The sequence below is a fragment of the Rhipicephalus microplus genome, chromosome 1 (assembly GCF_043290135.1).
Source record: "Rhipicephalus microplus isolate Deutch F79 chromosome 1, USDA_Rmic, whole genome shotgun sequence".
NCBI classification, from domain to species: Eukaryota; Metazoa; Arthropoda; class Arachnida; order Ixodida; family Ixodidae; genus Rhipicephalus; species Rhipicephalus microplus.
The window spans coordinates 54894118-54919292 of record NC_134700.1 but is presented as its reverse complement, the minus strand read 5'-3'; the positions used below and the strand labels follow the sequence as shown (position 1 = coordinate 54919292).

General features: G+C 47.5%; 1 protein-coding gene across 4 annotated transcripts in view; it reads left to right on the top strand.

The window, feature by feature from the left end:
• Positions 1-25175, top strand: part of LOC119178800 (glycerol kinase 5) — a 409569-nt gene that overhangs the window by 90566 nt on the left and 293828 nt on the right. For all 4 annotated transcript variants that reach the window (XM_075868891.1, XM_037430055.2, XM_075868972.1 and 1 more), the window contains exon 5: positions 18769-18862. In XM_075868891.1, the coding sequence (XP_075725006.1) occupies positions 18769-18862 (94 nt within the window). The remainder of the gene's footprint in view (positions 1-18768; positions 18863-25175) is intronic.

Genomic DNA, 25175 nt, shown 5'->3' with positions numbered 1-25175 from the left:
TCTTTCAGATTAGCTAGCCAGCAGGAGAGTGGTGGTTACTGACAATTCAGAAAGCGTGTTCGTACAGATAGGACCTGAATTTCGTAATAGCCCGTACAATCGCCAGACATTCTTTATCAGTCTTTATGTAGTTTCGCTCCACAGATGACAACTTGCGGTTAGCGTAGGTAGGGACGCGTTTTATGCCATCTTCCAAGGCGTTCTAGGCCAGGGTTGCTCGCATCAGTGCGAACTGCTGTGTCTGCTTCGGTATCGAAGGGGCTAAGGATCGGCGGTGTTTGTAGGCGTTGTTGAAGGTCGCGGAAAACGTCGGATTGTTTGGGCCCCAAATTAAGGCGACGTCGTCCTGGACTAGTTGTTGCAGAAGGTAGGCAAATTTCGAAAACGTTTAGCACAAAGTGGTGGTTATATGCAGAAGGATCTAGAAAGCGGTAAAATGCTTTGTATTCGGTATGGGAAACAAAGCAACTGCCATAGCCTTCTTAAGGTCTCGGTGAACAGTGCTGCTACTGATAATATGGTCAAGGAATTCGAGTTCCTCATATTCGAAATGACAGTTTTTCGGTTTCAGAGATAGGCCAGCGGTACGAATAGCCAGATGAATCGCCACAAGCCGCTCGATGTACTGTTCAATGGGCGTAGGAAAAAATAACTACAATATGGAAGACAGAAGTGGGGCGCAAAACAATACGTGGACTGGAGGAGAGAAGAACAACACAAGCCCATACCCGCAACTAAAAGTTTATTGAAGATGCAACACATATATCGCTTACAAAATTTGTCACATGATAGAAGTTCTCTCGCATTGAAAACACAAAAAAACACTTAAAAACCATCGTCATTCCACAAAAACTCATGAAAATGTCATCAAGGCACATGCGCGTAAACAGAAAACGTGAATAAAAATATACATAAGTGGATGAAATAACCAAAAAATAATATTGCAGTGAATTTACTGAATATAAGTACTCTTTATATGAAATTACAACGAAGGGGTGGCAAAGACATCTTTCCCTGCATCTCTTAATGTGGAATGATTCAATTATTTAGCGGTTGGTCATATCACCATGTCATGATAGGACAGTCGCGTCAACAAAAAAGGGTGCGCAGTCACACATAATGTGATGTGGCGCCAAGCGGGCACCGTCCTTTGCGGTCACCGCTCTGTAATGCTCCTGTAAACGAATATTTAAACAGCGGCTGGTGCGGCCCACGTAGTTACGGCCGCATGACAGAGGAATTAGGTACACAACTCTTGTGACACATTGAAATAAAGGCGAGCTTTGTTTGATTTGATATTTCTTGTTTTCTATGCACTTTGCTTTGATTGCTATCTTTCTTTATATTTTACCGCATGCAATATTAAGTTTACTGGGAGCCGAGAAAACCACTTTCAGATGGAATCGATTAGCCACATTCTTCGACCCACGGGACGTTTTATGAATGTAAGGGATGACTGCGGGTTTAGATCTCTGCGGTATTTCATTATCTGCTTGTTGTGCCTCACAACTTGATTGTATGCTTTTCAATAACTTTTGGACTACCTTGCGCATGACTGTCTGCGGGAAACCAGCACGTATTAACCTTTGATTGCTGAAACATCCGAGCAGTTTGTCTGGACATGATTTGGTTATCGTGGCTTGTAGGTACCACACTGCTATCTCCATTTTCAAAATTTTTTAATGTTCTAAATTAAAATTAAGTATTGGCTTTTCTGAACGTGGAAGGTACGACCAGCACACGCGGTTAATCTTCAGCTGTTAGCCTTAAATATAAAAACTGTGAGTATTTTTCTTTTAGTAATTCCACTGTGAATTTTAACTCACGACTGGGCTCTTGAAACAGTTTCAAAACATTGGAAAGCTTGTGTTCTAAACAACCTGGAGTTATGAACACAAGAAAGTCATCTAAATATCTGCCTATTTTTGTTTCCACAGTTTCCACCTTTTCATTATTTGTTTCTTGTTTCTGCCTAGAAGAATGCTGCTGAGGACGGGGACAAAGTTAAAGCCAGTCGAAACCCCTCTTTTTTGCAAGCAGAATTTTTCTTTCCATTCTACAAAAATGGATTGTAAGTAAATGTACAAAATCTCTAAAATGGTGCTAACCGACAAAGCACAGGAGTTACAGAACTTGATCTCGTCATTCTCTTTAGTTATGCATTATCGAATGCTATTTAAAAGGCTATCGAAAGGTATTGAATAGTACAGGTCTTTTACGTCTATGCTAAACAGCTGACATGCACCTTGGTTACACTGCTTTAAAAAACTTACAAATTCCTCAGAGTTCGAGATGTTGAACGGGTCTCATACCAACAAGTCCTGTAGATGCGTTTGCAGAAGCATTGAAACATCCCGCTGCTAGGTGCTTCTTTCTATCACAATTACCGGAGAGGAATCCCAGGCTTGCGTGTCTTCTCCACGAAGGAAATCTGCAGGTTCCGCTCTTGCAATAGGGCAAGTGCTCGTTCTTTTACTTTCTGAGGCTTGACCTCCACAGGTTTAGAGTTCTTCGTAATGGCTTAAGCGCTTTTTAAGAAGGCCATCTCAGGTGCGACAACAAAAAAAGCCTTATTCGTACAAAGTCGTTAAGTGCAATTAATTGTTTACGGCATGGTGGACTAGGCCTTTGTTATTTAGGGTTCGTCTTGCCACCACATCCACAACTTCCTCGACGAACCTCGGCGGCGGCTGCATTTCCGATGGAGGCGGGAATGTAGGCCTGTGTGCTCAGACTTGCGTGCACGTTAAAGGACACCAGGTGGTCAAAATTTCCGGAGCCCTCCACTATGGCGTCTCTCATAAATATAGGGTAGTTTTGGGATGTTAAACCCCACATATCGATCTAATCAATCAATCGATGAACATCGGGTGGTGTGCATCCGACATGCGCCACGACACAGACCTAGACACTGCAAGTTTCTCCGGTGAATTGAGCACGGGCTCGCAGCAGAACTTCAGCCCGAATTGTAAAATTTTGTTGTATTAGGTACAACATTTTCGTTTCCGAGGACGACTACGCTAGTTTCCGTGGGCTGGGCTTTTTTTCACGTAGGCATAGAGTAGGACGTATATTGTTCAACAATAACTCGGTAAGTTGTCTTGAAGCCTTGCACCATTTGAAATAAACCCTTCTCTGAGACCTATCGTTGTTTTGAGAAGCAAAAATACCATATTTACTCGATTCTACCGTGCCCTCGATTGTAACGCGCACCCGGTTACCACGACGAAAAAAAACAACTAAGACATCGATTGCAACGCGCACCCATTTTTCTCTTTGGCCCGCACGATCACACCACTCGGGAAAATGACTCCTTCCGAGAGCGTCTTCCGTTTATATATGAGGTACGGGGGAAGCTTGTGCCTATCTGACGTGCAACGGAGCATTGCTGTCACTCTAGTTTTACCGTGGCCCGATGTCAGCACACGAACTTGCTTTGCCCCCTTCTCCTCGACGGTTGTGGTGCCAGGCATGTCGAATTAAAGAGGCGTCTGATCGGCATTCCCGATATGCCCAAGCAGGTAGTCGTTGTTGTGCCGCAAGTTTAGGACGAACCTCTGAAAACTGTGAAGCTTTTCTTCGTACTCTCGAAACTTTTCGCATATGCCCGTTTGCCTTCGGAGGGAAAAGCTTTTCCTCTTCATAAAGTTAGTTAGCCAGCACCTGCTTGCTTTAAACTGGCTCCGCATTAGCCCTTTTTCTATTCTAAAGCTAACTGAATAGTCCGCACTTGGAGCAGTTCTGTCGTCACGGGCCGCTGTGCCGCTCGCTGCTCAAGCACATACTTGCCGAGACGCTCTTCAATTTGCGGAAACCGACCCTGCTGTGGTCCACTGAAGCCTTTGCGTAAAGCTTTGCTGTCGACAATCTTCTGCTTTTGTTTCCGCCAGTCCCGCACGCACGTTTCGGGAACTCCGAACGACCGCGATGCGGCCCATTTCTGTCCGTTTCTACACACGCGACGACTTTTCTTTTAAAAGCAGCATCGTGGTGCACTCGAGTTTTTGGTCGCTCCTTCCATACCGTCGATGCTAATGCAGTACAAAATGACGAACTCCTCAGCACACGTACGAAGTGTCGCACATGTGAAACATATAGGCAGAAATGGTCGACGCCCCATGCTGACGCACGTAGGGGGCGGCCATTTTAGAAGTGCCGATGGCTATAGAATGACCGTATTCATTTTTTTTTCGTACTCGATTTTAACACGCATGCGATTTATGAACTCGCCAGACCGAAAAAAAGGTGCGCGTTAGATTTGAGTAATTACGGTAAGTCGTAGATAATCCCTGAAGTGCTGCTCTTCTCTCCAGCTTCGATCTCTCAAGCCTTTGCAAATCCTCTTGCCGTGTTCTGCAGAGGGTTTCATTAAGCCGCACAGCAATTGGACTTCTCCGGGGCATATGGCAAATCTTACGTGCCACGACAGGATTCTCGCTCGGCAGGTGCAAACGGTGATCAAAAAGGCAAGGGAACTTGGATTAGTGACGTTGAAGTAATTAGCTCATAGAGAAAGGTCCGTTGTATTCTAAATGAATTGTAAGAAAGCAGCTATTTGCACTAGTTGGTAGCGGTTCATTACGAAAGGTAGAAGTGGGGCGCAATACGTAACACGGACGCGAGGAGAAAAGAATAATAACACAAGCGCACACTCGCAACTGAAAAGTCATTGATGGTGTAACACTTATAGAGCTTACAAAAGTTGTCACATGATACAACTTCTCTACACATGATACAACTTGTATCATGTGTATAGCCAATGCAGTCTGATAATTTCACATGATACAAGTTCTCTACCCATGATACAACTTGTATCATATGTAGAGAACTTATATCATGTGGCAATGTTTGTAAGCTATGGATGTGTTGCACATTCCATAAACTTTCAGTTGCGAGTGTGTGCTTGTGTTATTCTCTCCACCAGTCCGCGTTACGCACTCTGTCCCACATTTATCTTTTGTAATGAAGTGCTACCAACCAATCCGAATGGCTGTTTTGCTACAAGAAAAATTACAGCATATTCACGGGGTGAATGATAGAGAGTGGGGCGAAGCATCGGTTCGTCCATTCGTTTTCGCTTCCGTCCGTCCATGCCTCCATCTGTGTGACCGTCCGTCCATCCATCCGTCCGTTTGTGCGTGTGTCCGTTCCTGCGTTCGTCCACGCGTCCATTCGTCCGTACAGCCATCATTGCATCTGTCCATGCATCTGTCTCTGTGTCCGTTCGTCCATCTAGTCGACACTCCAAGTACCACTATCTCGCATCTTTTCATCATATATTCCGCATTATAGATGCACCGCCATCCAGCGGACATTCCGAAGACTAAGGAAGAGGTGGCACATACACACTTTTTTACATCTTGCACTTCGTGTCTACTTCCCACCTTTAACCACCTCGATTTCATGGTATATATATAGTTCACTGTATTCATGGCACTGCGGCCCAACGCTTGCTAAACCTTGCTAAAACCAAGGAGGCTACGCCCAGCAAGTATAACGTACCAACCCTTTCTTGTCAGATAATGCTCAATGTACATGCCAATGGCTGCTCATTGAGGATGAGAGACAGGAGAATTCGGCTTTTAGTTAACGCGCAGGCTGTGAACTTTCTATTGTTCGACAACCCACAGGAGAAATCTCCCACCGGCACCTTCTTGCTGGTCAAAGCGTAAGACATGGTACGTACTACGACGAGGAACGAACGGGTGCCGTTTTTAAGGAGCTTCGCCCCTGAAAAAAAAAAAAAACTTTTAGTGTATTGAGACGACTATGTTGTCTCAATATACTAAATAAGAGTGTCTCTTGAGGTCACATAAAATTGTGTCTATCATTCGTTGGAATGAGGCATGAGCGGAGCTCAGTACCATTACGTGATATAAGCCCTGTTTTTCCTGGGTCCTATTCATCTACTTCAATATGCCAATATCAGCTACGAAGATCCATGGAAGAGAAATAACGGGTGCCGCGCAGGTGATCCAAGGAGTCATCGATGGGAGGAAAAGGACATATGCCTTTTTTTTGTTATCTTGAGTTTGAAGTAGTCTACACAAAATTGTTGTGAACCTTCTTTCTTTTTAACCAACACAACTGCAGAGGCCCAAGGACTGGTCGATGGGTGAATTGCTTGGTCGTAGAGCATTTGTTTCACTTGGTGACGAATGGAATCCTGCTCTTTGTGCGCCATCAGGCGATAAGCCTGATGGCGCACGGGTTGGAAGTTATGCTCAGGACGTTATGTTATGTGCTTCGTTAGAGAAGTCTGCTGAACCTTCGACGTTGGGGCAAAGCAGTCACTAAGGGATGGCAGGAGCTTCGCCCGCTTTGACTGACGTTTAGTCGACCAGTCACATTGTTATCACAGCTCTTCTCAGTCGTGGTCGTCGCAATCAAAGGGAAGGCGTCCAACTTGTAGCGCCTCAATGCGCCGCTCGTCAAGGAAGAAGAAGTTGGCATTTGGGCCGCGCGGCGGGTGCAGCGCGATAATAACAAAAATCAGTTCAAAAACTGAACGCTGTGAGGGCTGGATCTTTCCCGTGTTAGCTCCGACAGTTAATGGTGACCCGATAAAGAACACACAGCCCCGATCATCCCGCATGGATCCCGCCGGCTCTGCCACCTATCCTACCGGTCCCGACGCCCAAGAAGACACCAGACCTAGCGGTGCTGCAGTCGCTGCGATTCAACATGTCAACCTGCCACCATTTTGGCCCAACAACCCCAGCACATGGTTTCTGCAGGTCGAGGCGCACTTCCGTCTACGGGAAATCACCAGCCAACAGACCAGGCACTGGCATCTGGTATCCTGCTTACCTCCAGACGTAGCCGACGACTTAGCTGATATTTTAGCGTCGCCGCACCCGAGCCATCTCTATGACACGTTGAAGGCAGCTATCATTTCCCGCAAGTCTGAGTCCAAACACAGCAGACTCCAACAGCTCATCACGGCTACAGAGCTCGGTGACCGTCGCCCATCACAACTCCTGCGACGCGTGCGCCAGCTCCTTGGCGGCCCCTCCGCCCCCTCAAGAGGAGAAGCTGTTACGTGAGTTGTTCCTCCAGTGCTTACCGCAGAGCATGGTCCTGGTCCTCGTAGCTGCAAGAGATGTCCCAGTAGACACACTCGCTGAAATGGCTGACCGAATGGCGGACTACTCGCGGGCACATAGCCTCAACACCGTTACCACACCGCCACCGGCCACCGCTGCAGACCCGGCGCTCGCGAGCATCGAGAACCGTTTGGACGCCCTTGTCAGGCGCTTCGATGACTTTGTACCTGCGCATCGTCGACCGTCATCCAGGTTCCAGACACACAGCCGCTCCTCGACGCCCCCACATTTTCCGGAACTTCGGCCACCCGATGCGCCGCGGGACGTTTCATCCTCAACCGTGTGCTGGTACCACCGCCGATTCGGTGCCTCTGCTCACAAGTGCACTCGCCCGTGCTCCTGGTCGGGAAATGCGACGACCGGCCACTGACAGCGGCCAGTGGTACTGGTCGAAAGTCATGCCGCCTTTTCTATGTTTCTGATAAGATCACTGGCGCTTGCTTCCTAGTCGACACAAGAGCCCAGGTTAGCGTCATCCCGGCCTCGTGTCCAGATCGCTGTCACAACGAACAGACCTGCCCACTCCAAGCGATCAATAATTCCGCCATTCGCACATACGGCCAACGATCTCTTACACTTGACCTTGGACTACGCCGTACGTTCCGCTGGATTTTCTTCCTCGCTGACGTCTCGCAAGCTATTCTTGGAGCTGACTTCCTCAGTTTTTTCAACCTTGCTGTGGACATGCATGCTCATCGCCTCATTGATCTCAACACACGCCTCTCCATCAACGGTGTACTCTGTACTTCTTCGCCAACGGGACTGCGAGCTCTCACACCTGCTTCGCCGTATGCAAAAATACTCAACGACTTTCCCAGCATCACGAAGGCGCGCACCAGAGAGTCACCAGCGAAGCATTCCATCACTCACCACATTGTGACCACTGGACCTCCCGTTTTTACACGACCCCCTCGACTATCTGGAGAACGCCTCGCCATCGCCCGCCGTGAGTTTGAGCACATGCTTGAACTCGGCATTGTGCGGCCTTCCTCCAGCAACTGGGCGTCGCCACTCCACATGGTGTTGAAGAAAGATCCTGACTACTGGAGACCATGTGGGGATTACCGCGCTCTCAATGCCCACACCTTAGCAGACTGGTATCCACTTCCTCACATACAGGATTTCACATCAAATTTGGCTGGGTGCACAATCTTCTTCAAGATTGACTTAGTGAAGGCTTATCATCAGATTCCGGTAGAACCCGCCGACATTCCGAAGACGGCCATCACCACCACATTCGGTCTGTTTGAATATGTGAGGATGCCTTTTGGATTGCGCAATACTGCACAGACCTTTCAGCGCACTATCAACGAGGTCACGCGAGGTCTCGATTTCGTATTTGCCTACCTTGATGACCTCCTTGTAGCAAGCTCATCCGGCCCTGAGCATGAAGCCCACCTGCGCACCCTGTTCCACCGCCTGGATGATTATGGCCTCGTAATTAAGTGCCTCTTCGGCGTCGCTACAATAGAGTTCCTAGGCCACCTTGTCACTCCAAAGGGTATCCAACCACTCGCCAGCAAAGTCAAGGCTATTCAAGACTTTCCACCCCCGACTTCACTGAAGAGGCTCCGAGAATTTCTGGGCCTACTAAACTTCCATCACCGCTTTTTTCCAAAGTCCGCCACATTACTAAAGCCCTTGACCGACCTATTGGCTAAAAAAAAGACCCGGCTGTGCCACTAGAGTGGCCCAAGGACGCTGCATCTGCCTTCGGCACTGCCAAAAAGGCTCTGGCAGACGCTGCCATACTCATACATCCCGTCCCTGATGCCCCAATTCGTCTCATCATCGATGCATCAAGCGTGGCAGTTGGCGCCGTTCTCGAGCAGCACGTATCCGGTTGGCAGCCCCTTGGGTTTTTCTTGCAAAAACTGAAGCCACCAGAGACAAAATACAGTACATTTGCCCGAGAACTCCTCGTGGTATACCTCGCCATCAAACATTTTCGTCATTTATTGGAGGGCCGGGACTTTTACGTCGTTACAGACCACAAGCTCTGATGTTTGCCTTCCATCGCAATCACACCAATTACACTGCACGGGAGATCCGTCAACTATGCTTTATTTCCAAGTTCACTGTGGATCTCAGATGCGTACATGGGCCAGAAAATGCTGCTGCTGATGCACTATCCCGCATCGATGCCTTGTTGTGATGGTTAAGGACGTTCGTCACTATGCTTGTCGATAGCGGACGAAAAAGGATTAACATCAACAATTGATGCGAACAAAAGAAGCTTTATATTGCACACTAGAGAGGAAATGGCAGGTGAAAATAAAACAATATATACAACCCTACACGCCAAGCATCACGCCACCTGCATGAGAGTCAGACCTCTATTATGCGGAGAGCTCGCGGCTACACTTACTCAGTGTTCAGCGCGTATAGTTCTCGGTTCGCAAACAGAAACCGCTGCCTCACAGTTTGGGTCCCCGTCGTCCCGACATGATGCGGTCGTCGACGTGCGCGAGGGCAAAGGTGGCACGGCTGGAACGGCTGACGGCACACGGATGCGCTACCGTGTGCAGCGCCGTTTAGTCGGACGTCGCGGCCAGCCCAGCAGTCAGGGTCGCAACTCCTGAGGCCCAGGGTCAGGCCACGGCTCACGAGGACCACGCCCGGTAGGTCTCGCCCACGAACCTGCTCCCGGCCACTGCACCCAGGCAGGAGCCGTTCAGCAGGCCCCGTCCTTGCACCTTGTACAGGCCGGCGGACTCGACCCCGAACGAACACACCGGAGCCCGACCTGGCCGACACGTACGGGTCCCACGTCCGGCTCAGGAACGCTCCCAGGAACTCGTCCTCTCGAGCGGCGCACTGCTTCGTCTGCCTTCGTGGTCTCAACCCTCGAGCTCTTTTTTCGCACGTTCCTTCTTCTTCTCCTCTTCTTTTCCATTTCTTGTTATCGCCTTCGTGCCACCTGCCCTCCGCTTGTCTTCTTCAGTTTTGGTTTGACGTTCCTCGGCGCTTTTAAGTCCTTTTAGTCACAAATCGTACCTAAACACAGCACTTTTGTGTCCTTTCCTTACAAATATCCCCCTGCTCAAGAAAGTTGTTTAGGGGGAAAACAACTTTTCACAAGCGCGCGAGGTGGAGTACCCAAAAGCGAAAACATAGCAAAAAAAAAAAACATTTTTTACAGAAGTTAATTCCGTTAGGGAAAGGGTGAATTAACATGAAAAAAAATTGTGCCACCACTAAACGCTAACCAGCGGAGAAGTCAAATGCGGCTGAGGTAGTCGGCACCTATGTTGTCGGAGCCCTTAATGTACTCAACCACAAAGTCATACTCAGTAAGCAATAGGCTCCAGCGGAGTACTCGACTGTTGATTTGTTTTGCAGAATTTATGTAAGCAAGAGGCTGGTGGTCAGTTTGCAGCACGAATCAGTTTCCGAAGAAGTACACATGAAACTTTTGGACAGCCCACACAAGAGCCAGCGCCTCTGTTTCGATTGATGAGTACCGTGACTCCTGTTCGAGCAGTTTACGGCTTGCGTAAGCTACTGGATGCAACATGCCGTCGTGATGCTGCATTAAAATGGCTCCAATGCTGGATGAAGATGCATCCGTGCGCAATATGAATGGCTCTTGTAAGTCCGGTGATCGCAGTACCGGACCAGATGATAGTATACGCTGTAGTGTTACAAACGCTTGTTCATGGCATTCTTCCCAGATGACCTTATTTGGACCTCGCTTCCTAGTGAGTTCCGTTAGAGGTGATACTACAGCGGAGTAATTGGGCACGAAATCTCGATAATAACCGTTTAAACCTAGAAAGGAGCGAACTTCTTTCTTCGTCTTCGGTCTCTTTGCGGCCTGAATCTTCTCCAATGTCTCAATCTGGGGTCGGAGAAGATTGTTCCCGAGAATGTGTCCCAAGAATTTCACTTCGGCAAAAGCCACCTCACTTTTCGATGGCTTTATTGTGAGATGAGCTGCCCTGACACGTTGCAGAAACTTGGTGAGAGTTGTTATGTGCTCGTCCCAAGTCTGTGTGGCTATGAGCACATCGTCAAAATAGTGATAGATGTTCGGTATTCCATCTACCACTCATCTCATTAGTCGGGTGAACACAGCAGGCGCTGTTTTGATGCCGAAAGGCATGAATCTGAATTGGTAAGGGCCAGAAGAGGACTGAAAAGCGGTGAAGACCTTCGATGCTTCGTGCATCGGCACCTGCCAGTACCCTTTGGTGAAGTCGAACTTCGAAAAGTAGCGGCTCTGACCTAGTTTGGCAAAGATCATGTCCACTCGCGGTATCGGTTCGTTGTCTGTAACGACGACTCGATTCAGCTGTCTGAAATCAATGCAAAGTCGGTTGTTCCCGTCTTTCTTCTTGACCACAACGATGGGAGCTTGATACGGGGACTCCGAGGGCTTAATGATACCTTGTGATAGCATGTCCTGTACTTCTTTTTCTACAGTTTCTTGGATGGCGAATGGTATAGGGTACGGGCGTAGCTTTACCGGTGTTTCAGCGGTAAGGCGTAACTTGCACTCGACGAGGTCCGTCTTCCCTGGCACGTCAGAAAATACATCATGGAACTCTCTCAGGAGTTCCTTAATTTGGTCTGTCTGCGGGCGGTTCAAGTTAGTCGCTACTAACACATTTTTATATGTTTCCCTTTGGTGCAGGGCAACAAAGGGAATTTCTCGCTCGTCCACAGTGTCTGACTGCACAGAAACTGCAGCTTGTTGTGCTTCATTTTCGGGCTCCCTTTCGTGGTATTTCTTGAGAAGGTTAATGTGCAAAAAAAGACTTCTCCGTGTTCCGAGATCTATCTCGTAGTCATAGTCACTGCGTTTTTCAAGCACTGTGAAGGGTCCCTTCCATGTCAAGATCAATTTATTCTTATGTGATGGTAGCAACAGCAATACTTTGTCTCCGGGTGATAGTTGTCGAACTCATGCTTTCCTATCGTAATATTTCTTCTGTGTCATTTTCGCCTTCAGGAGTTCTTCGTGTGCTACCTTGCAGGTGTCTTGCAGTCGCTCTTGGAGATCTATAACATACTCGTATGTTGTTTTCGTTTCAGGATCGATGTTGGCCCCTGTCCACAGTTTCTTAAGGATCGACATTGGCCCGCGTACAAATCTGCCGTAGAGGAGATCGAACGGCACGAATCCAAGGCTCGTTTGGGGAACTTCACGGTATGCAAAGAGCAGGGGAGCCAAGTATCTGTCCCAATGTTGCGGCCGTTCTTGACACATGCAGCGAACCATTTGTTTGAGAGTGCCATTAAATCTCTCCACAAGTCCGTTGGCCATGGGGTGATAAGGCGTTGTGGGTAGCTGATGAAATGAAAGTAGCCGACCGAGTTCCTGCATGAGACTCGAAGTGAACGACTTTCCACGGTCGCTCACTATCTCATGGGGCACTCCAACGCGGGAGAACATCTCTCCTAGTGCTTCCGCTATGTGCTCTGTCTCGATGCTCGGAAGTGTCACCGCATCCGGGTAACGTGTAGCGAAGTCTACCATCGTTAAGACATACTTGTTGCCCTTGGATGACGTTGGTGACAGAGGGCCAATAATATTGATGGCGACCCGCTGAAAAGGTGTGTCTATGATAGGCATATTTCCCAATGGAACTCGTCCGACGAGGTGTTTAGGCACGGTCCTCTGACATACGCCGCACGACTTCACGAACCCTATCACATCAGCCTGTACACCCGGCCAATAAAACTCTGTGAGGACACGGTCTGTTGTCCTTCTTTGTCCTTGGTGACCAGACAGAAGGCCTTCATGAGCCATCTTCATTACGGTGTTTCGAAGATCCTTGGGTACTACAAGTTGCTCCAAGTCTCGCCTTTCTGCCGTGCGGTGGCGCCGGAAAAGAATGTCGCGTACCAGCACAAACTCAATGACTGCTGGCTTCTTAGATATGATCTTCCCCAATGCGGCAAAGCAGGTTTCCAGCGTGGGATCTGTGTGCTGTAAATCCTTTAGCGCTTCCCGGCTGATATCCAGGGGTTGGATCCGAGGAACAATCAGTTCACTGGGCTTTTTCCTTTCTTTTCCTGCAGCCGCCGACATGTCATCTTGTCGTCTTCTATCTGATGAGGTTGCATCTTCAGGTTCTTCTTCAGTGCATACTAGATCACGGTGAATCTGTGCTAGTTTTGGACGTCCTGCTGGCTGCTTCGGGGCTGGTTGGGCAGCTGACAGTACACCTGCAATGTTGCCAAGCACGACTTCATACAATGGATTCTCCATACAAACAGCAAGCACCTGACCTCTGAAAAACGAAGAATCTATGTACACCTCTGCTTCTGGTAAGTCTTTTGCAGATCGGTCCAATAAGCGAATGGTACAGGTGTTGCCAGTCAAGTTGCAGTCAGAAACTAGTGATCGTTTTATCACTACTGTATTGCAACCGGTATTCCGCAATACGGTAGCCAGCTTCCCTTCGAGATAGCCCTTTACAGTTGGCATTTGTTTTGACCCGTTCTCGCAAGTTGCGTTGCTTTGGGTCCCATCACACATGTCATGACAATGTTTCTCATCCTGATTGTCAGGCGCATCTTCCATTGATTTCTCATGCTGCGCTTTCTGGTATCCCAAGACGGAACATGATGCCTCTTTACGTTTTCCCGAGTTTGAGGGACAACTATCGGATCTGTGCCCTGACTTCTTACAGATCCAGCACGACGTCGTCTTGGGCGCTCGAGACTTTGTCCAGCAATCGGAAGCTCGATGACCCGGCTTGTTGCACAGAAAACAAAGCGGTTTTCCTTTGTTTTCGCTGACAGTGTCAACTTTAGCTGTAGCCATCGGTTTCCCTTTTTCGTCTTTTCCTCTAGCGAGATTCACAATTCCCTGAGCTTCCAAATATTGATCAGCCGTCGTTGCCAACGTATCCAGGTTATGACATCCTCGCTCCTTTAGGAAGACAGCCAACTTCTCGTCGCACCGCCTGAGGAATTGCTCGGACACCATCTTTTCTCGCAGTGCATCATATGTTTTGGGAGTCTTCGCCAACTCCTGCCAATGCTCGAAGTATCCACAGAGACGTCCCGCGAACTGTCGACCTGTCTCAGTATTCTCAAGCCGGGCATCCCTAAACTTCGTGCGGTATCCCTCCTCTGTATAACGGAACCGCTGGAGGAGCGTCTGCTTGAGCTTTGCGTAGTCCGTAGAGTCTTCTGCAGACATCCATCCTACCACGGTCAAGGCTTCTCCCATTAGACACAAGCTCAGTGACAGGGCCCACTTGTCAATTGGCCAGCCTTGGCTCATGGCAACCCTCTCAAACCTCTGGATGTACGCATCCAGTTCGTCCCTACTCTCCTTGTAGGGCGGAATCATTTTGTGTGGGCTGCGAAAACTCTGACCACCACCCATACTATCGTCCGCAGAACTCACGCTCGGCCGCTGCGCTTCTGCGACACGACGTCGCTCCTCGAGCAGGAGCCTTTCAGCCTCCATGCGAGCTATTTCACGCTCATGCTCCACCTGTGCTGCTAGCCGTGCCTCCTCTCGATCTTTCGCTCTCTGGTCCCTCATTTCTTTTTCCTCAGTGCTCACCCATGCCCGTAAAGCCTCACCACTCAGCCCCATCTCCTTCCCTAGCTCAACTAGCTTTTTCTTTTCGTCCATCCTCGTCCGCCACACACAAACAACGTGAGGCTCTCAGATGTAAGGCGAGAGCTTAGTCCTGTCGCGGATGCCAGAAATTGTGATGGTTAAGGACGTTCGTCACTATGCTTGTCGATAGCGGACGAAAAAGGATTAACATCAACAATTGATGCGAACAAAAGAAGCTTTATATTGCACACTAGAGAGGAATTGGCAGGTGAAAATAAAACTATATATACAACCCTACACGCCAAGCATCACGCCACCTGCACGAGAGTCAGACCTCTATTATGCGGAGAGCTCGCGGCTATGCTTACTCAGTGTTCAGCGCGTATAGTTCTCGGTTCGCAAACAGAAACCGCTGCCTCACAGTTTGGGTCCCCGTCGTCCCGACATGATGTGGTTGTCGACGTGCGCGAGGGCAAAGGTGGCACGGCTGGAACGACTGACGGCACACGGATGCGCTACCGTGTGCAGCGCCGTTTAGTCGGACGTCGCGGCCAGCCCAGCAGTCAGGGTCGCAACTCCTAAGGCCCAGGGTCAGGCCACGGCTCACGAGGACCACGCCCGGTAGGCCTCGCCCACGAACCTGCTCCCGGCCACTGCACCCAGGCAGGAGCCGTTCAGCAGGCCCCGTCCTTGCACCTTGTACAGGCCGGCGGACTCAACCCCGAACGAACACACCGGAGCTCGACCTGGCCGACACGTACGGGTCCCACGTCCGGCTCAGGAACGCTCCCAGGAACTCGTCCTCTTGAGCGGCGCACTGCTTCGTCTGCCTTCGTGGCCTCAACCCTCGAGCTCTTTTTTCGCACGTTCCTTCTTCTTCTCCTTTTCTTTTCCATTTCTTGTTATCGCCTTCGTGCCACCTGCCCTCCGCTCGTCTTCTTCAGTTTTGGTTTGACGTTCCTCGGCACTTTTAAGTCCTTTTAGCCACAAATCGTACCTAAACACAGCACTTTTGTGTCCTTTCCTTACACTTGTCGACCCAGCCACCACTAGACATGGAAGAACTAGCAGCTGCCCAAAGCAACGATCCTGAGCTGCATCGTCTTCGCTCTTAATCCATGTCTCTATCGTTCACGGAGTGCCCACTTCCATTTTTTACCTCATTAATAACGTGCGAAACGTCTACTGGTGTCCCTCGGCCCTTCGTGCCTTCAGCTTTTCGTCGTGCAATTTTTGATCAATTGCACAGCATAAGCCATCCTGGTATTTGTGCGACCCAGAAGCTAGTCACATCTCGTTTCCTATGGCCAAGCATCAATGCTGATGTCCGACGCTGGGTGCTAACCTGCCTTGAGTGCCAGCGCGTTAAAGTTCACAGTCACACTGTTACGGCAACATCTCGGTTTCGGCCTCCAGACGCAAGGTTTTCTCACGTCCATCTCGACATCGTCGATCCTCTTCGGTCATCGCAAGGAGCCTGTTACCTGCTGACATGTGTGGATCACTTCACCAGATGGCCGGAAGCGTTTCCCATTTCTGACGTTACAGCACCAACAGTTGCCAAGGCTTTCACAAACGGCTGGGTGTCGCGCTTTGGATGCCCTTCTGTCGTCACCACTGATCGCGGTCGTCAGTTTGAATCGGCCCTTTTTACCGCACTTGCCAATATCCTGGGCATTCGACACATCCACACAACTGCCTACCATCCTTCTGCCAATGGCACGGTCGAACGGCTTCATCGACAACTGAAAGCTGCCCTCACTGCTCACCAGCCAAGGGAACGTTGGCTCGACCACCTCCCCTTGTACTTCTGGGCATCCGATCAGCATTGAAAGTGGATCTCGGCTGCTCATCAGCCGAACTAGTCTATGGCATTTCCCTGTGTCTTCCAGGAGAATTCTTCGAGCCATCATCGCCACCTTCCACTCATGATGCCTCCACGTACAATCGAGAGCTGCGCACCACGTTTTGGGACCTTGCTCCTGTGATTCCTGCCGACCGACACCCCCAGTCTGTCTTCGTCAGTCAGGATCTGCATGACTGCAGTCACGTCTTCGTTTGGCGTGACCAAATACGGCCATCACTAACACCAGCCTATGATGGCCCATTCCGCGTACTCCATCGTACACCTAAGACGTTCACGCTGGACATCAATGGCCGTGAAGACGTCGTGGCTGCTGATCGACTAAAACCTGCGTATATCGCCGCTCTCGCGGCCGCGGGGTTTCAATCTAAAGTCTGGATGCCAAAATCCAAGCATGTCCACTGGGCGACTCCTCTGGTCATTCCTATGGCTCTCGCTCTACGAGGGGGAGCCCTGTAGTGCCTCAATGCGCCGCTCGTCAAGGAAGAAGAAGTTGGCATTTGGGCCGCGTGGCGGGTGCAGCGCGATAATAAAAAAAAATCAGTTAGAAAACTGAACGCTTTCAGGGCTGGATCTTTCCCGTGTTAGCTCCGACAAACTCATCCAGTGCTTCCAAGCAATGTACGATGGTGCGTTTCGCAAAATGCCTTTAATCGCCACTGAAGCTCATAACTAAAAGCATTATGTGGCCAGTTTGTAGCTCACCTAGACATTGAGCGATGACAACTTCCCGATCAAGCAATAACGTGAGGTTACTTTCGATGATGCTTGTGTTTGACTGGCTCTGCGGGCACTCAACAAGGATGAAAATATCACTGCGATGCGGAAACGTGGTGCAATTGTCATCTACGGGTAAGGCCACACCAAGATGTGCGTTCTTGATGTCCGAATCTGGAGAAATGGCGTTAGCGAAACTGACGAACAAATCACGCAGAGAAATAATCTCTCCATACTCTTGAAAAAAATTCAAGTCCACAATGATTGGCCGAGACCAAATGGGCAGTACTGCAAAATCTTGCCACGAAAAGCGATGCACAAATCTCAAGCCTGGTGGTGCCCCTTCCTATAGGTGATACAGGTGTCCTTCAGTGGTGATTAGGTGTGGGCCGTCCCACGTTGTCAGAACCTTGCGCTGACAGGTAGCCAACGAAGTGTGCATCCCCGAGTAATCAGCGCCCGTACGGACTAGTTAAGTCACTGGATAACAGTAAACTAAAGCGGTAATGACAGCGGAAGTTCTGTTGGCGGTTTCAGAAACAAGTTTTTACGGTACGTTGTGGTGGAATGGCATGGGAGGAAGGTATTTGTCAGTTCGCGTGACAGTGGCGCCGGAGGTCGCGTTTTCTGTTTCCCCGGTGTGAACCTGTGCTACTAACACTACAGGGACTCAGAAGCCGCTCGCGTGCATGTGTTGGTGCGGACGGATGGGGTGATGGCGATCGTGACTGTCATCGCTGTAGGGCAGGAGCGTGATGACAACTTTCCAGGTATTCTTCAATTTCTTGCAGGTGCTTGCCATAGCGCGGTGAGCAGGCATCTGTGTGAAATCCTCGTCGGTAGTAATATTTGTCAGTAGTAACAGTCGTGATACATGTGTCCAACTTCGCCACAATGGTAGCACAAAGGACGATTGGTGGCACAATAGTAGCACTTTAAATTGATTCAGTTATTTCAAATGAATGAGCTATATGAGGAAAGTTGCACCAGCATTACCGTTCGTGAGAACAAAAACGAGCATATAGAATAAGAACCAAGCATGGGAAAAAAAGTGTTGCGTACCACATGCCTCATATGTTTATTGCCCTTGCAGATCAATTGAAATTTATGGCTGACAGAGCTGCGTTTAAAACAAATAACTGATTACTGGCAACCAGTACACTTTATAAAAACTAATTAGTGGAGTTTCATGTTTTGCCCAACCCCGAAATCATTCATAAATTTGTGTTTAGACTACATTTGTAATCTCGGCGCATACATGTCCATCATGCGTTTTTCAGTTTCTGAAACTTTTTGTCAATTTTATTTGATTGTGTATTTTTTAAAAGTGACCTTTAACTCTTAAAACGTGTTGTGAAAACTTGTTCTTTTGTTTGTATGTGAATTTTAGATGTACACGTGCAAGTTGTTTGTTGTGAATTTCTCTGAAACCAATGTATTGAATATTGCTTTTCGCTGTGATCTGCGGAGGGACAGGGGCCTTTGTCAGGGGCCTGCAGTGAGCCCTGTACGTATTGTTCTTACTGTGAATAAAGTGCTGTTACTTTTCGCAGGAGCACGGGCCAGCTTTTGCACAAGTTCATCTCGTGGAAAGACACCCGTGCCGAATCGCTGTGCCGAGAGTGGAACTCCTCTGCTCGTATCAAGGTGCGTTTGCTCAGATCGTGCTTGCAAAGGAAGACCGATTGGGCTGTTGCTGTGATATCACTCAGAATGTTTTATTGAATTACCCTCCATGGTGGCTATGTTGCTCGACTGCTGGTGCGAGGGTCACGGTATCGATGCCGGACTGCGGCATTTTCGCATTAATCAAGCAAGCAATCGTTGTACAAAACACCGCCAGGCCTGTGGGGGACACGCACCACAGTCAGTGCGAAAGCTAGAAGAGTGATTATTCAGAGCCTTTTTTAAACACTTCGTTGGTAACTGCTATAAACACACTTGCAGAGTACTAATAGTACTCTGCAAGTATGCTAAGAGTACTAGTAAATCATCATCATTTTTGTGTAGTGGGAAGGCATTTACTATGCCATCATTTGTCATTCTTTGGAAAAGCATGGCACACACGTGCTAGACATTTTGTGGAATTTTCTTTTTTGTGTTGCGACTGACGACAGCGAAGAATTATGCCTCGCTCTATTGTAAGAGCTTGGACCATTCGACGACCAATGCGTTACGCAATTAGCATTACGTTACGCTTAGGTGGTCCTTTGCTGTCCTTAAATTTTTATTGCGCACATTAATTCAATTCCTTTTCTGGCATCAAGCCTGCCTAAGGCCAGTTTGCAACGGAATTTCACATTGCGACATGACGCTGTAGTAAAATATTGGGCTGGCATGCAGGAGACCCAGGTTCTAATCTTATTGCCTACTTGGTGTATGGCATGTACTTAGTTCTTTTAATATTTCGCATGATAGTGGTTACGGGCATCAACGACAGTGACGGTGGTGACGTCTGACAACTTCGGCGCACGCAGCCCTTGCTGTGATTTCTTAAAACAAGTTTCGCTGTAAAAGGGTGCGAAGAACTATGCCCCTTGCCTGTGTGAAGTCGTACACTACAACCTGCGGAAGCGTCTATAATGACCGTTGGCGCGAACAACTTCAAGGCAAGAAGCGGCAGCAATTTGTCCATTCATTGTGCGAAGTGTAGCAGCAGGCCATGTTTTTTCAGGAGACCCGGGCGCACTTCGCTCGTACAAAGAGCAGACTGCAAGTGAGGTCTGCAAGGCTTTAGCGATGAAAAATAAAGACGAAGCATGTGTAAGGGTGTCCTCAATGAATCTAACATACTAGGTGTGTAGCTATTTCCAAAATAATCTTTTGTGACTAAACCTTAATGCACCGCTGAATGGAAGTGCCGCCAGAAGATTTCTTGTGTTACCCTTCCTCGTATTTTCATTTGCAATGTACGCCCCTTGCAATAAACCGAGCAGTCGGCAATTCCTGCGTGATTTTTGTGCTTGTTTACTTCGTGCAGCCTTTTGAACTGTGGGGAAAGTGCGAAACGTATGCGTATTCAGCCCATCTTATCAGCATTGCATCGTACGCTCGCGTTATGGTGGAGGAATCGGTTGTTACTACTGTGATGCTTAATCACTCTCACCAACAAAGGGTTCCACGTTTAACCTTGGAATGCCTTGATAGCTGTCCATCTCTGTTATGACGAGCACTGGTTTTACCGTCCGGCAGCCTTCAAGGCAATGCTGGCCTTGTGGGATTTGAGCATGTGCGAGCGACTGTTACCGTGCCAGCATTCATTGAATCTCTTTCCAATTTTGTGCTGCCTCACCTTGAAAGGTAGACAACGGAGCGTTTCTCTTTAAGCTCTTAAGGGCCTTTGTTGCGCCGGCTAGTGCGACCAGGAAATATTGTCACCATGAATCGGTCTCTTCGCCCTGTTCTTAGCTCGCAAAACATGTGCGCCGATTTCTACGGTGTGGACTGAGCGAGAGAATGCGTAAAGAGAGAGAGAGAAGGAAACAGTGCGACAGAGAGGAAAGAAGTTATAATAAAACCTTGTCGCTTGAGGTGGAGGGATTCGAAATATCGTATGTTGTGTATTTTCTTTACATGTTCACTTTCCACGTAGTGTCTTTCTGGTTTCGCTGTCTGGTGATTCTCTCAGTATCTTTCAGACTATGGGTTGTCGTAAAGGAACGTTGCGGCTACATAAGAGTTATAACGGATGGGGGAGTAGTCATCCTACCTTCATTTGGGAAGACATCTCTAATACCTCTGTCTCAACGAAATCGGAAAGACTAGAATTAGTCATATTCCATCTTCCGAGAAGAAGGTGGATTCAACAAGAGGTGGAGACACAGAAATGAAAGGTTAAAATCACTTTTGGAAGCACTGGTGGAAAGATTACCTCCTGTCGCTCAGGTCCGCTGTTCACCTTCCACGTGGCGCCTCTCTGGGTTTACTGTCTGATACGCACTTTGAGGGGGCGCTTAGCGAAAGCAAGAACGAAGAGCGTGATTCGAAGGGGAGTGCCTTCAGCGCTCGACTGGCCATGCTCGCCAAGAGCCCATGCTCGCCAAGAGCCCATGCTCGCCTTGCACAGTATCGTTTAGCAAGGGTGAGCAGCGAAAGGAGGGAAGCATATGAGAACGAAATGCGCAGATACATACAATTAGATAAAAGACTGAAAGAAAAACCCTAAGAAAGAAAGGAGAAATAAAAAAATATAGAAAGAGAAATAAATTGAAGTAAAAAGAGAAAGAATGATGTAAAAAACAGAGAGAGAACAATAACTTAGAGATGAGCTAATCGTGACGTAATCATTAAAGAAAACAGCGCGCACAAACACGCGTGCTTGAAAGAAGTCGTGACATGCACCACAGACGCCTACCAACAACGGAAGGTGCGCATACTGCCTGCGAAAACTCTGCGTCCTATCAAGAATGTCTCATGGTCTGTTGCTTTACTCCACGATCTCGGCCAAAAACAGCTGTACGCCGACTGGATGAGGCTAGCTAACCAGCAGGAGGAATTTAAATGGAGGGTAAAACGAGAACTCCTATCATGTAAGAGGAAGATTTTCTTATACTGTTTCACCACAATATAGCTTGCTAGTTCTCGGAGGAGTTGAGATGACAGCACTGCAAAACGCTAGCATTAGACCTAGCACCATGTTTTGAACGAAACTTCAGGCCAATAGACGTGTTAAGTTTGCGCCTACTAGTTTTCGAAGAAGAGCACTGGCACTTCATTTGAGACTGCAGGCATTGTTATAGTACCACGGGATGTAATATATACCTGTAATATACACCGGATGTAATATGACCGTATCTGGCCTTTGGTTAATTATTTTCTGCAGAACAAGCTCAGGCCACTAATTTCGTGTAAGGAAAGGCATTTCGTGATTATTCCAGACAGTATTTTCTGGAGAGGAAATTAACAGCCATGAAAAAGAGCTTTAGGGCGATAACACTCAAACTATCAATAGATTTAGGAAACGTTGTGTCGAGTTTTCTTTAAACCAAACTTTAAGAGAATAGCTTCCAGTGTCAAGATGCTTAATCGCATGCCTTAGAAGTGTTTTTTGTTTCAGCGAAAACACATCAGAATGAGATTCCTTTCCTAGCGATTGTTTCAAAAAAGGCCCCTGGTAAGTCGATGTTTCTAGTTATTTGGAGAACTGGTTATCCTCTTTTATTTTTATACCCTTTTCGTTATGTAGTTTTCAGGCACTGGTTTCATTCCTTTCAGAAGATAACCTCGGCGGCTGTAAAGACTTTAGTAGGGATACTACAGATCTTTATTACTGTTTATAATTCTATACATGAGGTTTAATGTCTCAAAACTACGATATGATTATCAAAGACGCCGTAGTGGAGGTCTCCGGAAATTCCCATCATCTGGTGTTTTTTAACGTGCACTGACATCGTACAGTACACGAGCCTCTACCATTTAGCCTACACTGAAATGCGACCGCCATGGTCAAGATCGAATCCGCGACGTTTGGGTAAACAGCCGAGCATTCGAGCCACTGTTCCACCGAGATGGATGCTTCAATCACTGTTTGCCGGATGAGGACTTCTGAAGATGTGTCAATGACTGTATAATTAAACAAGGGTATGAGACGGATTTCACCAATAAATGTGTTGTTTTGAGGCGTATTTTTAGAAATTCTTTTCATGCATTTAGGCCAATGCTTGTTGCTTGGAAGCAAAGCGTCCATGTGCAGAAATCGGGATAATGTATTTGTTCTAAGGCAGCTCCTCTTTTTAGTGATTTGTATCTTAGCAAGATTGACAGATGTTTGGAAGGCACCCAAAGTAATTCGATTTTAAAGTATTTCTTTACGTGGATGATTACATAATTTTTGTAATGATGAGAATTTAGCAACCATGGAAACTCATGTGAGCGAAGAATTCGAATTAAATGGTGGAGGGCTGAAGTTTGTCTAAGAATGGTCTCGAAATAGTGTAATACGATTTGTGGACATTTCCTGAACATGTCATGAGAACCTTGTTTGCTGGCGCCATTTCCCGATATCTTCAAAACTGCTAATAAATTTCTTCTCGAAGCGCTCAAAGAATGTAAAAAAAATGGTATAGACATGTCCTGCCTTAATTAAGTCGGCCCTCATGAAGTCATGTAAGAAAAAAAATGAGTGACAGTTTTAACGCACAGGTTAGGCATGATATTCTCTTCATGCAGTGAACAATCACTGGACGGTTAAAGAAGTCAGTTATAGCAAGTCCGAGAGCGGAATGTGATAACGAAGATTGTGACAATACTTTTGTCATTTCTATCTGAATATTAGTCACGAGTGTATGTATTTATCTACTGCCTTCCTGCGTGGACCCATTAGGGTCTGCAGTATTGCATAAATAAATAAAAAATTAAGTAGAAACGTGTCGTAGGTATATCATACATTCAGTGCATGCATCAGAGTTTAAAGAAAGTAGGATGTAGATGGGGTGGGGATTTTGTTTTTGCGGCCGCCCATAAGCTACGTAACATTTGTGCTGCTGTGCAGGGAAAGAATGAGAGAGTAAAGGACCAGAAGCGGTTAACTAAAACGTGTTCTTGGGCTGTACACAGTGGCGCCAGTCCTTTCTTGTCGTCGTTCCTTCATGCCTTCCATATATTAGACAAAAAGCGCACCAATATTTGTTTTGTAATGCGCACCAATGAAATCACAGACTGTCGCACTAGTGTAGTTTTTAAGTTCGCCTTCATCTGCAGCCGCTTGTACATTGGACAAACGGGACGGTGCATTAACTAGAGGTTATTGGAACGCAATGGATTGCTAACCAATGGCTCACCCTCTAAAGTCTCTCTTCACACTGTCGAAACTGTAAGTGCACGCCAGTTTTAGATGAATTCGCAGTTTTGTACCGGCTTAGAAATGAAGAAACGCGTCTGATGATTCAGCTATGGCATGACGAGATGCCCCGTCGTGGTGGTCTAGTGGCTAAGGTACTCGGCTGCTGACCCGCCGATTGCGGGATCGAATCCCGGCTTCGGCGGCTGCATTTCCGATGGAGGCGAAAATGTTGTAGGCCCGTGTGCTCAGATTTGGGTACACGTTAAAGAACACCAGGCTCTCGAAATTACCGAAGTCCTCCACTATGGCGTCTCTCATAATCATAGGGTGGTTTTGGGGCGTAAACCCCACATATCAATCAATCAATCAATGGCATGACGATAGTAGCGTAGCGCGTGCTTGAGCCAATCATCGATGAACTTGCCTAAGTCTGAAATAAATTACGTTAGCAGTTATCTTTTCGTATAACCCCACGTGTGGCAGACTAATAGAGTTGCACATTGCTCGGGCATGTGCAGATACGTTCGTTCTTTTCCGCCATTCTGCGCATGTTCAGGTGCTAGCAGGCATTTGCGTTGCCCTGACCTGTTTATTCAGAAAGAAAACAAACGTTCATTGTGAGCAAATATGCAGAAAAATAAGCACGGCCCAACTCCACATTTTCTTTGAGCTCTAGCGTGATACTACCCAAGTTTTTGTTCTCCAACATTTTTGTAGTTTATATTCATTTTTCTCTCGCCAGTTAAGCACAACTATTCAAGCAATTTTTTATTCGTACCAAAAGTGTAAGCACAATGGGAGTAGGATATGAAGAAGGAGGTCTCGTAGCACACAGCTGAAAGGGACTTACTGTCAGCAAATACATATTGGTAAGCACAAATAACTGCCACAAAACATCATTAAATAAGTATTCATAGTTGTAAAAAGAACACAAACATACAATATAAGTGGCAGTGACAATTAGACATCGTTAAGTAATTATACTTGGTTATATAAACGACAACAACATACCACACAAAATGCAGTAGAAATGGCAAGAGAACCATGGTGAGTAAATATACATATTGGAAACAACGCAAAGGCCTATTAGTAATAAATACAACAGCAGCGACCACAGTACTCATTCTTGATGTATGAAAACGAAGATTTAGAAACGTGGATCACGTATGAGTGAACAAT